Here is a 16329-nt window from a genome sequence, read left to right on the forward strand (position 1 = left end):
GGAACTGATCCAGAACCCAGGAACATGGGTTTCAGAGAGGAAACCTCAGAAATCTACTTGACTTCCAGTAGTTCAGTACTTATCCCTAGCATCCGTCGAGATTTTGGGAGCCCATTCCAGATAGAGGGGTACTCCCTGAGGCAAGACACATAGGGGTGGGACTAGGACCTATCTCATAGGACACAATAGGCTCTAATGAATCCTATGGAAGGCCTCACCCTCCAAGGGAAGCAGAAAGTGTTTATGATAGATAGGTTTTTAGTAGGGGGAGTTGTAGGGGCAGAGGGGATGGAGAGGGAAATGAGATTGACATGTAAAACAATCTTGATTCTAATTCAAATAAAAAAAGAAAAGCAAAAAAGACAACTCCTGCTGCCACAGTTAGGAATCCCACAAACAAAAAGAAAGAAAGAATGGCTATAATTGAATACTAGGTTTTTTATTAATAACACATGATGAGCAAGTTCACAAGCCTATGTATATTATGATCTTATATACTGGAAATTTGTCAGTGTTTCTCAACTTTCCTCTATAAAGGGTAATGAATCATGTATTGACCAAGTTTTTGTTTGTATAGCTGTGAAGAAACACCATGTACATTGCTAATATTTTATTTTACTTTTTCAAGCAGGATTTCCCTGTGGCTTTGGAGGCTTTCCTAGAACTAGCTCTTGTAGAGCAGGATGGTATCAAACTCACAGAGATCCACCTGTATCTGCATCCTGATTCCTGAAATTAAAGGCATGAACCACTACACACTGGCTATGGCTAATTTTTAAAGGAAAACATTTAATTGGGTGGCTTACATTATCAGTGGTTTTATCAAGTATCATCATGTTGCCACATGGTAGAATGTAGGCAGACATGGCAGTGTAGAAGGACCTGGGCATCACACATCTTGACCACTGGCAATGGGAAGTGGTCTGGGACACTGTTCATGGCTTGAACATATATGAGATATCAGTATACACCCCCCCAGTGACATTCTTGCTTCAACAATTACATACCTACAACAGCAAACCAACATCATAAGAGTGCCATTCCCAATGAGTTTCTGGGGGCAATAACATTCAGACTAGCACAGGTACTAGGCATTAATATTCACATGGAAGAATGATATATCCTTTTGTGTGAGCAAACAATGAAGCCATCCTACTAAGAGAGATTAAATTTTAAGTTTGTTTTCACACCAGAATTTATTGGCCTGTGAAATTGTTTCTTAGGCACATCTAAGTCCCCAAATTTGCCAGTTTTTGAATAATGTTTCTCCCGAGACAAGGAACTACTTTGCCTACTCCTTCAATTACGTAAAGACATTGGTGGATAGAGTCATAAACTTGGGCTGCCTTTCCAGGCTTTAAATGAAGAGCAGGTCCCTTTCTTTAATATTGTTAAAAACCTTGAAAATTATTGTCTCTTCCCCATAAATGGATTGCCATAAGAAACTACTAATGCTCTTTTTCTTAACAAAACAGAGACTTTTATGGCTTCCTCCTTGTTTCCTTTTCATTGTAGACCTGAAGGAGGCAACAGTAATAACCATCAACAGAAACAATATTTTGTCGAAGACATTAGCCCATTACACTTAAACTCAGCCTTAATCATTTTCTTGTGACCTGTAGAGATTAAGAGAGATTTGGGGCCAAAATATCACACAGATGAACTCTAGCTAAATTATTAATGAAATCTTCTAAAAACCTGTACCTACTTACCAGGACAAGATCACCCAATACAGTCAGAAATGAATGAAGCCAGGCTCGGCCTAGAGGGTCACAGCAAGACAAGGATATGACTGTTTTATTGAGAGGAAACAGATGTTATATATCTTCATGAGAAACATAAGTTAGTGGCAATTTCCAGGATCAATACAGTTGTAGTTTCCAGGATAATATGAAAATTGCAAGTCATACAGGGTAAACAAGAGTAATGTCTAAGAACAATTTTTCTTAAGCTTACATAATTCATTCATTACTAAGAAATCATATAGAGAAATACAGATTAGGCTTAATGCATCCCTGCCTGGTTGAGTGCATCAGTTAATCAGGAAGTGGAAGGTACATTGTGTCACAGGAGCCAGGGGCTTTAGTCTGAATATCCTATGGCACATGTCGCTCAAGGCAGATAGGTCAGGCCAACTGCATGGTGCCCTGCAGAGACTTTTACCTGCAAAAATTCTGACATTTACCACCAGGGTCTGACATTATTCTGACATTCCCATATTTCATGTCCTAAAACAACAGCCAATTAAGTGTTATGGAGAGCATTTAGAGCTTTTACCATCTAAAGTCTTGATACTGTCAACTTCTTCCAAAAGTCAACAATGCCATATGCATTAGAGCAAAAAAATAACTTTTGAAGTAACATTTTATATTCCAACATCCTTCACTGCTGCTGTGATTAAATTATCTAAGTAAAAGCTACTCCAGGAATGAAATTATTTTGTTGTTACCCCTAGTCCTGTGTCTATATTTTTGGGATGTCAGGAGAGAAACACAAGTTAGGCACCAAAGAAAAAAAAGTGGAACCATTTTTTGTTTATTTTTTTTTCTTTTGGTTTGTCACTGTCTTGTATTCAGCCAAGTCTCTTGTGCAGTGTAGGCCCACTTGCTCAGAGACATTGCCAAATCAGTGGCATGATTCCCACATCAACCATGAGTCAACATAATCTTTTTCAGAAAGAAATCAGACATTGTGATCTAAGAACACACTCAACTGAGGTTTATTCAGTTGACCCTAGAAGTTGTCATGTTGAAATCTGAGGGTAATTAAGAGACAGAGACAATAATATATGAGAAAGTCTTAAAATCCAAATCCAATGTATCAGTCACATAAATCACTTAAGCAGCAAAGACACAAATACTAAGATAGCAATAACTCGAAAAACCAGTATGCAAGGAAATGGGAAGAAACAAACATCTAAGATAAAGAAGAAAATAATAATACACTCTCCACAGCAACTTCCCCCAAAACAAAACCTTCAGGAACTGATAACATAAGAAATTTTATGAAGCCAAATTAGTGAAGGTCCAACATTTTTAAGGACATGAATATAATAATAAGGTTAGCATTATAGATTACAGAAAATCAGTACAATGATTCACATAATATGAGGTCTATACAGGTCACAAAGATACAACAATCAAAAATATGTAAAATATTTTTGAAAGAATGAAAGGGTTAGTGAGAAAAAGCCAAGAAATAAGGCAGCAGAAACAGTCAACATTAATCAAAAACTGAAGGAAACCATAGGAAAAGGATGATCATACAAATTTTACCCTGCTTCCTATAATTCTATTTATAAAAAACATTAAAGAAACATGGACTTTTCAACTTTCATAAAATTACCTCAACATGTCCCTTGAACTTTTGTTTCTTACCCTCAAGCTACTGATATTTCTTCCAAAACCATAAGCACCATGCTCTACCATTCTCTCCACAATGGAGGTAATCTCTTGCTATGGACCAGCAGCTCTTTGTAATTCCCTTTGATTCAAGTAAATACAGTGCCACTTATGCTCAATCAAAAAATAACATAAAAATAATCTATAGCCAGCCATTGGTGGCCCACTCCTTTAATCCCAGAATTCAGGAGGCAGAGGCAGACAGGTCTCTGGGAATTTGAGGCCTGCCTTGACTACAGAGTGGGTGCCAGGATATGCTCCAAAGCTACACATAGAAACCCTATCTTGGAAAACATTAATGAAAATATATGAAGTTTTGCTGGGTGGTGGTGGTGCACGTGTTTGATCCCAGCACTCAGGAGGCAGGGGCAGGTGGATCTCTGTGAGTTTGAGACCAGTGGGTTCTAGAAGAGCTAGTTCCAGGACAGGCTACAAAGCAACAGAGAAACCCAGTCTTGAGAAACCAAAAAAATAAGAAAAACCAAATAAAAAAGAAAGAAAAAGAACAATAATTTAAAAGACAGCTAGACCAATGGAATTGAATTGAAATCCATGATATTGACATACATACCTATGAACACAAGATTTGGGACAATGAAGCTAAAGTTATACAATTGAAAAAATAAAGCATCTTAATCAATTTGTGTTGGCATAACTGGGTGCTGACGTGGAAAAAGGTGAACACTCCTACACTGCTGGTGGCAGTTCAAAGTCATACAGCCACTTTGGAAATAAATACAGTGGTTCCTCAGGAAAATGGAAATCCGAGTCCCACAACATCAAGCATTTCCACATGTAGGCATATAGCCAAAAGAAGCACATTCATACAAAAAGGAGATCTGCTCAACTATGTACATACCAAGATTATTTGTAATAGCCAGAAAGTGGAAGCAACCTAGATGACCCTAAACTGAATAAAGGATAAACAAAATATGATACATTTACCCAATGGAGTACTAACCAGCAGAAAAAAATCAATGGAACCTTAAAATTAACAGGGAAATAGATGGAAGTAGAAGAAAGTATTCTGAGTGAGGCAACCCAGTTTAAAATAAGAAAACAAGGTATGTATTCACTTGTGTATGGATTTTAGACATGGAATTACCAGCTTACAATCCTCACTGCCAGAGAATCAAGAAAACAGGGAGAATTCTAAGAGAGATATACATGGTCCGCCAGAGAAGTGGAAAGGAACAAGGACTCCTGAGGTAATTGGGAACATGGGGGGAGGAGAGAGGGTGTTAGAAGAATGATAAGGGGAGAGGAAGAATTGAGGAACCAGAAAGAAGGAAGAAGGGAAGAATATGTGTAGGAGGAAAAATATAGGAGAGCAAGAAAAGAGAAATCATAATAGACACACAATTATAGGTTTAAAGAGAAAACTGGCACTAGGCAAATGTCCAGTGATCTAAAAGGATGATACCAACTAACAATGTAAGCAACAGTCAAGAGTTTACCTTAAATGCCCTTCTCTGATAATGTGATCGATGACTACCTTATTTGCCATCCTAAAGCCATCCTCCAGTAGCTGATGGAAGCAGAAGCAGACACCTAGAGCTAAACACTGAGCCACACTCCTGGAAACTATTTTCAGATACAGGGGAGTGATGACCAAAGGGGTCTCTACAAGACTGGAGAAGTCCACAGAAACAGCAGACCTGAACAAGTGGGAGCTCATGGACCAGACACAGATAGCTGGGAAATCAGCATAGGACTGATCCAGGCCCCCTGAACATGGGGATAACTTAGGAGGCCTGGGAAATCTATGGGGCCTTTTGTGCTGGATTAGAATTCATCCATAGTATACGAATGAGCTTCGGGAGTCCATTCCACATAAAGCAACACTCTCTCATCTTAGAGACTCTGGGCTAGTTCTAGGCCATGTTCCAAATGATATGGCAGACTTGGAAAATCACTCATGGAGGCCTCACATTCCCCAGGGAGCAGAAAGGGGAAGAAATAGGGGGTCAGTGAGGGGCCAGGGAAGACGGGAGGAAATTGTGATTTGCATGTAAAACAAGCAAGTTTCTAATTTAAATTTAAAAAAATAGAACAAATGCTCCCAATTTCCATGGCCTATGGAATATAAAATGGAATCCACCCAATCTACCTGCACAGCACCATGCACACTTGAGGAATCTCTGCACATCAGAAACTCCTTTTCTCCCCTGGAACTTAACTTCACTGAATGACATCATTGTGGTTAGTTGCACCAACAAGTTACAAGGATTCTAATCACATATACATGAAAGACGATCCACATCACCAGTTTTATAAAAGTTCCTAAACTGTTTCCAATATTTTCAATACAATCCTGAAAAGGAATACAATATTCAGAACTTCCAGAAAGCAGACCTTCAGTTTTCTTAACTGTCTTCCCACTGCTACCAATAGCACTGCCCATATGTGAACACTGGACAGTGATACTGCTAGAATTTTACCCCTCCATGCTAGGGATACAGAGTTTCCTATTACCCAGTAATTCCATACTGGGAGGCATGGAGGGCAAAAGCCATTGCCCAGCTCAACATATGTACCAACAGAACTACACACTGGCTCATGTTCTGCTCAACTGCCAACAGAATTGAAAGCTTACTGGGTGGTGGGGTGGTGGCACATGCCATTAATAATTGCACCATGGAGGCCGATGGAGTAAGATCTATGTGAGTTCAAGACCAGATTGCTCTAGAGGGTGAATCCCATTAGGACATGACTGTTAAACAATGTAACCGTGTCTGGAAAAACAAGCAGCCAATAAATAAGTAAAGAAATAAAATGATAGCTCACCAGACCTCCCACGAACACCATACACTCACTAAAGTATAGCTTGTGGTCTTTCTAACAACTCATTTCAGCAAAGGCAGAAGAAACCATGTCAAGAACCCACAAATTCACTGACACTAATACTCCTGACTGCTAACACCTGCCCCCCCAAGAAAACCCACATTGTCTAAGGCTAATGTGGTAGGACTCACATTAGCAGCTTCCCTACTGGGTGATCAGAGATGAAATGACTCAAACAGTACAGTCCTTCCAGCTCTGCCCTTAGAGCAGAGTATACAGAGCCCTAGTCTAAAAAGTCTTGATTTTAGTAGCAATTCCTCCTCTCTCATATAGTACACCCTGTTCCTCATCTAAAGCAAAGGGTCCTTTGTGTGCACATTCCATTACATACTTAATGTCCTGTGCAAGATACCCATTGCCTCAGAGCTGGGAAACCCTGAGAGCAAACACAGGTTACATCCACACAGTACTTGTTGTTTCTGTGTAACTGAGTTAAAGAAAAACAGGCCACAGAATAGAAAACAATAGAGTATTATAGATATTGCTTGGAGGCAGAAAACACAAGTTGAACATGATGCATTTAAAATGTCAAAAATTATTCTGAAAACATGAAATACATTTTATGACCAAGTGTTCCAGAGACTAGAAACTAGTATTAGATCAGAAGAAAAGTTTCTCATGCCTTTTCTATAAAGATTAAGACCATAAATCAGAAAGATTCCAGTCCTTAGAAGTGGATACTAGTAGTTAAGTAAAATACAATAACATAGCCAGGATATTCCTTAAGTAAATTCTTAAGTACAGCATTGACCTGAAACAACATGTTATTCTTTAGAGACAGTGTCCTGAGGTAAAGGTCATGGATATGAAAGATAGAACAAGTAGAAGGTAGCAAAGATAAATGCTAGGTTTGTGAGGTAATGCAGATGATATGCCCCAGACTAACTAAGCTTCTTGACAAGAATAGCATCCTGTACAACAAATAAATTGAGTGAGAGGTTGGAAGTATATGGGAGAATCATATGAAGTAATCAAAATGTCATATAATTGGAGAAATTCAGGTAGAGACTTGTCAAACAATTCCACACGACAGAAACAAAGTATCTCAAGAACATTACTGACTTAAGACACAGTGGCCTTAGGACAGAAAACAATAGCTCCATATCCTAGGAAGAGTTTGGTTCTCAGGATTTGAAGAGATACTTCCAAATGTTCCTGGCCCCAGACCATTAACAGCTCTCTAAAACATATTGCAGATTTTAGAAAGGAGCTCTGATTATTGTCAAAACATCAGGCCCCAATGAAAGCTCTCAAGCCCAAACCCCAAGCTGTTACTGAGTCCGCCCAGGCTGAGGGCTTAAATGAAAGCCTTGCTTGATGAGGTGAGTTCTTAACACAACTGTGTTTTATTTACAAATAATTCTTACCTGGTTACATATTAACCAACTGACAAAACTGTGTTTATTCTCAAGGAAAAAAAAACCTAGAATTTTCTGACACCAGGATTTAAGTTTTTTCTGACCCTGTAATGCCTCCTTGTCCAGCTTGTGAGATGCAGCTTGTGGTGCAGGGCCTGGTGGCTTGTGGTAAATCAGGGGTAGATTCTTTGTAATCATTTGCAGCCAAATGTTTGGACAATACTTATGAACGAATGTGTATCCTAGCATCCAACAAGGCTGGTTACATTAGGGTGTTTCAGAGGCAGTCCTCCCACAGCTCAATTCTATTTTGGGAGACATTCTATTTCCTAAGCATTGGCAAATCTTTATATCAACAATTCTACCCTTCTAAATTATGGAGTAATAGAAGACTGCTACCTAACACATGAGATGCCTCTGGACAACCTGCACAAAATTAATGATGAATGCAGATTGCATGTAAATGTTAAATGCAGAGTGTTGAATGTCAAGAAAATCCTGGAAAAACTAGGCATCTCTGAGATAGGCGAGCTGCTTTCCATATATTCTACAGAATATTTTCGTTGTGCCACGCGTTGGTGGCAAACACCATTAATCCAGCACTTGGAATGTAGAGACAGGTGGATCTCTGTGAGTTCAAGATCAGAATGTTCAACAGAGTGAGTGCCAGGATGGGCTCCAAAGCTACACACAGAAACTTACAAAAATACAAAAAGAAAAAAGAAAAATAAGAATCTTAAAGTTGACTAGAAACCTGCTCCTATATCCATCTCCCTGCTCATAATACTCTGATCAAATTAAGCCTGCAGAGCAAAATTAGTGAGAGACCTCCCCCTAGGTCAAACAATTTACCTGGGCCAAATGGGATTTCCCAAGACAGGGAATCTGGACTCACTCTCCCCACAGACACAAGGAGGACTCAACACACTGTCTGCCACACCTCAGCATCTGATCCTCCCATCTGCAGACAGCATCCCCTAGCTCACCATTTTGTGGTTTTCCAGATCACTGAAGCTCTCAGCTCAGCTCCCTGTAGCAGCAACTGCACCACAGCAAACAAAACCGCTGTCTCCTCTTCAAAGTCAATCCTAGTGAGCAGAAGAGCCCTGAACCTCTTCTGACTGGGACGTCTCCTGGAGGGCCTGATTGGATAGTGAGCTTGAGTGACAAGAGCACCTAAAATAGGGTTAGAGTGTGCTTAAAGACACAGTATTGTGGTTCCTGGCCATGTCTCCCACACAAGAAAAATCCTTTCTCTAGAACTGCAACAATATTCATTTCAATAGCACTGGCCCCAGGCTAATTTGCAGACCCTGAAACCTTCCTGGTCTCCATAGAAACTGCCCGTTGTCCTCCAGGATATAATTCAAAAGTTTCTACACACCAAAGAACCTCCCTGACGATGCAGCAAACCAAATGGTACCAAATCAAAATGAATTAGGAAAAGCTCACGTGGGAGACACAGCACGGGGATGGAGCAGATCGCTCCACAGCCTCCCTTTCCTCATTACACTGCCGGTTTTTGGTGTTTGCTCGTAGAGCCGCGTCCCTTTCCTCATTACACTGCCCCGTCCCTCCCCTGCCCTCCCTTCATCCCCTGCCCTCCATCCCCTCCCTCCCGTGTCTTCTACCCCCTTAAAAAATCACAAAATCCTACCTGTATCCTAAGTCTTCTAAAATCCCGGGAAGGAAGACCAGAGGCGGGCGGGGGGAAGAGTGGTTGCTTGGGAGTGCAGGGCACACTGGGAAATGTAGTCCGGAGCAAGCTCTCTGCAGGGAGCAGGAAAACTTCTCTAGGAACTGCTGACTCCCCAGGCTGGCTTTGCAAGTGAATGAGCAAGTGAATCAGTGAATCAGTGACTCAGATAACTGAGCCATCCAGGGAACTGAATGCAGGCAGCAGCCAGGTGACAGCAGTCAAGTCAGTGATGCAGTTTAAGAAGCGCGAGCTGGGGAGCAGGGTGAAGCAAGAATGGCGATGGGGGAAAGGGGTGTTCATTCATGAGCTCGCCCGCACCTGCATTCTCTCTCCGCCCGGGAGTCCATGAGTGAAAAATCGAACAAAGAAATGAATGAATGAATGAATTAATTAATTAATTAATTAATAAACGGATGAATGGATGGATCGGGTGCGCGGCGGCGGTGGCGGTGGCATGGGCGGGCACTGGGGGAGCCAGCATGGAGGCAGGGAGGGAGCCCAGCACAAGCAAGCAGATGGGCTCTGGGCTCTGGGGATGTTGGGGGTGGGGTTAAATAGCTATTATTGTATGTTACATGAAATAAAGAATGGCCATAATTGAATACTAGGTTAATAACACATGATGAGCAATTTCACAAGCCTATGTATAATATGATCTTGTATAATGGAAACTTGTCATGGTTCCCCAAGTTTCCTCTCTAAAGGGTGATGAATCATTTATTGACCATGTTTTTGTTTCTATAGTTGTGAAGAGACAACATGTACATGGCTAACATTCTATTTTACTTTTTGACACAGGTTTTCTCTGTGGCTTTGGAGGCTGTCCTGGAACCAGCTTTTATAGACCATACTTGTCTCAAACGCAAAGAGATCCAATTGCCTCTGCATCCTGGGTGCTTATTTAAAGGCATGAACCACTACACTCTGGCTATGGCTAATTTTTTTAAAGGAAAAACATTTAATTGTGTGGCTTACAGTTTAGAGGTTTTATTAAGTATCTTTATGCTGCAACATGGTAGAATGCAGGCAGACATGGTGTTATAGAAGTTGCTGGTCATTATATATCTTGACCACTGGCAATTGGAACTGGTCTGGGACACTGTTAATGGCTTCCGCATATATAAGATCTCAGAATGCACACCCCCAGTGACACACTTGTTTCAATAAATCCATACCTACATCAACAAACCAAACTCGTAACAGTGCCATTCCCTGTGAGCTCATGGGGGGGGCAATCACATTTAGACTGGCACAGGTACTCTGCATTAATGTTCAAAAGGAAGTATGATATGTCCTTTTGTTTGAGTCAACAATGAACCCATCCTACTGTGAAATACTATATTTTAAATTTGTTTTCACACCAGAATTTACAAGTCTATGAATTTTTTGCTGGGACACACCTAAGGGCCCAGGATAAATTGCAGGAAGTATTCAACTTTCATTTCACACAATTTGGGAATAACTAACACATTGTTTATTATCATCGTATTTGACAAAGAGGCTAGTGAGGAATTTTTTTAACACAAGTTATAATTTTTGAGAAGCTTGTTTTAACAACTTTGCTTCCAATGACTTGCACATGTTAAACTATTATTTTTCTTGTTTTTTCATGTGCCTAAAAATAAGCCATATCATCATTAATTCTAAAGCATTCTACTATACTTTTGATATTGGTGGTCAAACATATATGAGAATCAGAACCCTGATTTTAATGAGCATAGTAAATAAATATCTTTTAGACATGTAAAAATAGCTTAGTCAGTACAACTAATATACCCAAAACTGTCCCAAAAAAAGAGAACCCAGGGACACACATACTCTTCACTAGACACAGTCCTAGAACCCCAGGACACCAGTGATCTTTACATTCCTTCATTAGAGAATATTATGTTTTTGAAAGACAAAACAAAACCTGCTTCAACAAACCTTTGCAGATTTCTACTTTTGGCAAATTATATTTAAACCAATGAAAGACATCCGTTAGTCTCATGAATTAGTTTAGATTGATTTTCACTGCTGTTTGATGAACAACTTTGTGTTTTAAGAAATCTTCTTTTGTTTCAATATAATCTTTCTCATTTTTAATGGTCACTGGGTTCCCTCCCACCTCCCCCCGTGGAAACAAAAGCAAAACCTCTTCCCTGATGCAACACATATCATGGTTTTTATTCTGACCTCAAAATATTTCTAAAGTATATAGATTGATTTAATTTGGCAGTTTCTTTTTTATCTAATATCTCCCAATGCTGTTGTTTCCTTTTCAGTACCATTTGAAAAATATAAATTTAATAATCTATGATTTAATCTACCCCTGTAAGACTTAATTACCCTTTTAGTTTACTGAGCATATCTTTTAAGGAACCTCATAAAATGTTATTGTAAGTAATCTATTTTTTGTTTTAGTTTTTGAGGCAGGGTATCTTTATGGCTTTGGAGGCTCTCTTGCAAAGAGCTCTTGTACACCAGACAGGTCTCATACTTACGAAGATCTGCCTACCACTGCTTCCTGGGTGCTGATATTAAAGGTTTGAACCAACACCACCGGGCATAAGTAATCTTTATTAAGAAAATTCAGAAGTCAGATATGGGGGAAAGAACCTGAAAGATCAGAAGCAGTTGAGCAGCCACCAGTGACTAACCTCTTCCCTTTCTCAATCTAAAACAGAGAAATAACCTCTCTCAGCCCCTCCATACTAATTCCTGTCTCCAATCTCTCCACAGTTTTCCAAACATCTGTGGTATTTTTTGGTCAGTTAACTATTAGCTCTGTTCTCTGATTCCACACAAGATTTATTATAAAAATATGACCAAAATACCACACAACCCCCAGGACTTCAGTTATCTATCTCACACATTTGTTACTTCCATTCCTCATATGAAAGTCTCCATGACAGATGTCTCATAGCATGGACATCTCAACATCCTGTGGTCTCAAATGCAACTCAGCTTCATCTTCACTGCTTCATGCAATGGACTCTCAAAGACTCTTCACGTGGCGTGTGACTGTCCAAAACATAGATGTGTACTACACTAAAGAACTGACAACAGAAGAAGAATCCATCATCTTTATATTTTGAATATTTATTGGTTCCATAGTCATTAAAAAATAGGTGATTCTTCCCAAGCTTATATCAAATTTGCCAGTTTTTTAATAATGTTGTTCCTGACACAAGGAATTACTTTGCCTACTCCTTCAATAAAGTAAGGGCATTATAGTTGTAATCTTTTGCTACCTTCCTAGGCTTCAAACAAGCAAAGAAGGGCTTGTTCTTTAATGCTGCTAAAAACCTTGAAAATTACTGTCACTTTTCCATCAATGAATTGCCATAAGAAACTACTAATGCTCTTTTCTTTAACAAAACAGAGACTTTCATATCTTCCTCCTTGTTTCCTTTTCACTGTAGACCTGAAGGAGTAAACAGTAATAACCATCAACAGAATCCATATTTTGTTTAAGACATCAGCCCATTAGTCTTAAACTCAGCCTTATTGAGTTTCTTGGGACCTGTATAGATTAAGAAAGATTTGGGTCAAAAATATCACACTGATGAATTCTAGCTAAATTTTTCATGAAATCTTATCAGAACCTGTGCTTACTTACCAGGCCAAGATAACCCAATACAGTCCAAAAGGAATGAAACCAGGCTTGGCCTAGAGGGCCACAGCAAGACAAGTATTTGACTTTTTTTATTGAGGGGAAACAGACTTTTTATATCTTTATCAGGAACATAAGATAGTGGCAATTTCTAAGATCAATACTGTTGTGGTTGCCAGGATAACATGAAAATTGCAAGCCATATGGGGTAAGCAAGATTAATGTCTTAGAACAATTTTCTGGTTAAGCTTTCATACTTGATTACTAATTAATCATATACAGAAATACAGATTAGCTTGAATGCTTCGCTGACTGATGGAGTGAATCAGTTCATCAGGAACCAGAAGGTGCATTGTGTCCCAGGAGACATTAGCTTTAGCCTGAAAATCCTAAGACACATATCTCTCAATGCAGGTAGATAAGGCCAACTGCATGGTGCCCTGCAGAGAATTTACCCACTGAAATATTGACCATGACCATCAGGATCTGCCATTACTCTGACATTCCCATCTTTCATTTCCTACAAAAACAGCCAATTAAGTACTAAAAAGACTATTTATGGCTTTTGCATTTAAAGTCTGGAGACTGTCAACTTCTTGCAAAAGTCAATGTCCCCAGGTATCCTGGGACCATTGGGAGCATGGTGGGTGGATAGAGGTAGTTAGGAGCATGAGAAGCTGAGAAGAGGAGGGTAGAGGAGGAATTGAGGAAGCAGAAAGGATTCAGGGGAAGAATATAGGAGATCAAGAATCGAGATACCATAATAGACACAGCCAATATAGGTTTAAAGTGAAAATTGGCACTAGAGAAATGAACCAACTGACAATCTAATTAATTGTCAAGAGTTTACCTTAAATGCCTTTCTCAGATGAGATAGTTGATAACCTATGCCACCCAAAATCCAGTAGCTGATGGAGGCAAAAGAAGACACCTACAGTAAACATTGAGCCAAACTCCTGGAATCTAGTTTCAGATAGAGAGGAATGATCAGCAAATGAGTCAAGACCAGGCTGTAGAAACTCACAGAAACAGCTGACCTGAACAAGTGGGAGCTCATGGACCACAGACTGGTAGCTTGGGAAACCAGCATAGGACTGATGCAGGCCACCTGAACATGGGTGTCAGTTAGGAAGCCTAGGAAATCTATGCGGCCTGTGGTAGTGGATTAGAATTCATCCCTAGTATATGAATGTACTTTGGGAGCCCATTCCCTCAGCATAGAGGAGTGGGCCTATGCCTTGCTCCAAATGGTATGACATACTTTGAAGATCCCTCATGGAATGCCTCACCTTCACTGGGGAGCAGAAAGGGGATGAAATAGGTGATCAGTGAGGGTGAGGGGAGGAGGAGGGGAGAGGAAACTGTGATTGACATTTAAAACAAATTTGTTTTTATAAAAATTGAAAAGGGCAAGAAATGTTCCCCGAACCAAAAAAAAAAAATGTAAAGAAAAAGAAAAGTCATTTTAAATCTCATTCCATGGCCTATGACAAATATCATGGAATCTGTCAAATCGACCTGCAGAGCACCATGCATACTTGAGATATCTCTGCACATCAAAAAACCCCTTTTTACCCTGAAACTAAACTTCTGTGAATCACATCATTGTGGTTACTTGCTCCACAAGCGTTCTAATCATGTATTCATAAAAGAGGATCCACATCACCATTTTTCTACAAGTTCCTAAACTATTTGCAGCATTTTTAATACATACATGAAAATGAAATGTAATATTCAGAATTTCTAGCAACTATACTTTTTCCCAATGCAACCAAAAGCACTACCCTCATATAAACAATGGGAAGTGATACTGCAAGAATTATATCCCCCATGGCAGGGTGGCAGAGTCTCCCATTACCCAGTAAATCCATCCTGAGAAGCACAGAGTACAAAGGCCACTGCCCAGGTCACCACATGTATCAACAGAATTACACTCTGGCTCATGTTCCATTCAAGTCCCAACAGAATTGAAAGCTAACAGGGTGGTGGTGGTACATGCCTTTAATAACAGCACTTGGGAAGCAGAGGCAATAAGATTTCTGTGAGTTCATAACAGACTGGTCTACGTGAGGAATCCCAGTACAGCCACGAATGTTACACAGAGAAACCTTTTCTTGAAAAACCAGCAGTCAATAACTAACTAAATAAATAAATGAAATGTTAGCTCAACAGGCCTTCTGTGAACACTATATACTCAGCATGGTCTAACTTGTGGTCTTTCTTACAACTCATTTCAGCAAAGGCAGAAGACAACCATGGTAAGAACCAACAAAATACTTGCCACTAGTTATCCTGTTATCCTGACTGCAAACCTCCCACCAGAATGCCACATTGGCTAGGGGTTCCCAGCTAGGACTCATATTAGGAGCTTCCCTATTGAATGATCAGAGATCAAATGTCTCAGACAGAACAGTCCCTCCAGCTCTGACACCTCAATCCATCTGGGAACAATTTTATACATTTTATTTAAATAGAAATGGTTTAATACCTTTTATTTAAAATAGAAAACATCTAATTTCCTTCTCCCTCAAATCAAAATCTGTCAAGTCATTTGGGGCAGTGCGTAGGCCCTCTCATTATGACAACTCTTGTAACACAGTTTGTGCAAGAAGCCCGCACCGATGCTGAAAAGGCCACATGTCCTAGTAGTGCCTCTGTAATGACCAAACAGTCAAATATGAGGCAGTGTAGGCCATTCCTGATCAAACCACCACACAGATGTACCAGAAAGTCTAAATTTAACACCAAAGAAGACAGTCCCATATCTTTGTACATAGAATGTTCTCAATTCTGTGGGAACTCCTTTGACCTAAGATCAAGTAGTAGCAGCTGGGGCAGAATTACATACAGCTGGCAGGGAGGCACAGGTTAGAGTGGCTGACTTCTCAGGTTCCAAGTCAAGTTACATTATTCTACTCATTCCCAGGTTCTAGGAGGCTATTATACTCAGTGGAATTCATCCTAGTACACTCATAGGAAGCCTAGTTGCAATTCAATAATAAAATAAATAAGTTCTAAAAGGAAGTATCCCAGCCTGTGTGAGAAGGAAGTAGCAGGGCAGCCATGAATTCCAGGTCATCTTTGCTGTACATAGTATCAGGCCAATAAGACTGTATAGGAAGATCCAGTCTCAAAAAACAAAAAACACTCCAAAACATGTCAAATATGGGTACTCCATGTTTCGAGCTTATTTAACAGGAAGTATTAGTGGTGTTTGCCAGACCTCAAGATGGGCCAGAGTCAGTATATAGCAGAGCCCTGGCAACAACCAAAATGGACCACCTTATGGCCCTGAAGGGGATACTTGGAGTCCTTAAGGTCAGGGTGCAGGCAGAGTTAGAATGAGGGCATCAACTTCTTGGTATAAATGCGGCCTTCAGGCAAGATGCTGGTAGTGCCTTCTGGTGGTATATTCTCCTTATCTGGGAAGTA

General features: G+C 40.0%; 1 protein-coding gene across 1 annotated transcript in view; it reads right to left on the bottom strand.

The window, feature by feature from the left end:
- The window catches only part of LOC113838931 (zinc finger protein 431-like), a 37314-nt gene extending 28596 nt beyond the window's left edge, over positions 1 to 8718 (bottom strand). The window contains exon 1 of the mRNA XM_035453647.1: positions 8590 to 8718. Coding sequence (XP_035309538.1) covers positions 8590 to 8592 — 3 coding nt within the window. The 5' untranslated portion in view covers positions 8593 to 8718. The remainder of the gene's footprint in view (positions 1 to 8589) is intronic.
- Positions 8719 to 16329: the final 7611 nt, after the last annotated feature.

This window comes from Cricetulus griseus, unplaced genomic scaffold (genome assembly GCF_003668045.3).
Source record: "Cricetulus griseus strain 17A/GY unplaced genomic scaffold, alternate assembly CriGri-PICRH-1.0 unplaced_scaffold_1, whole genome shotgun sequence".
NCBI classification, from domain to species: Eukaryota; Metazoa; Chordata; class Mammalia; order Rodentia; family Cricetidae; genus Cricetulus; species Cricetulus griseus.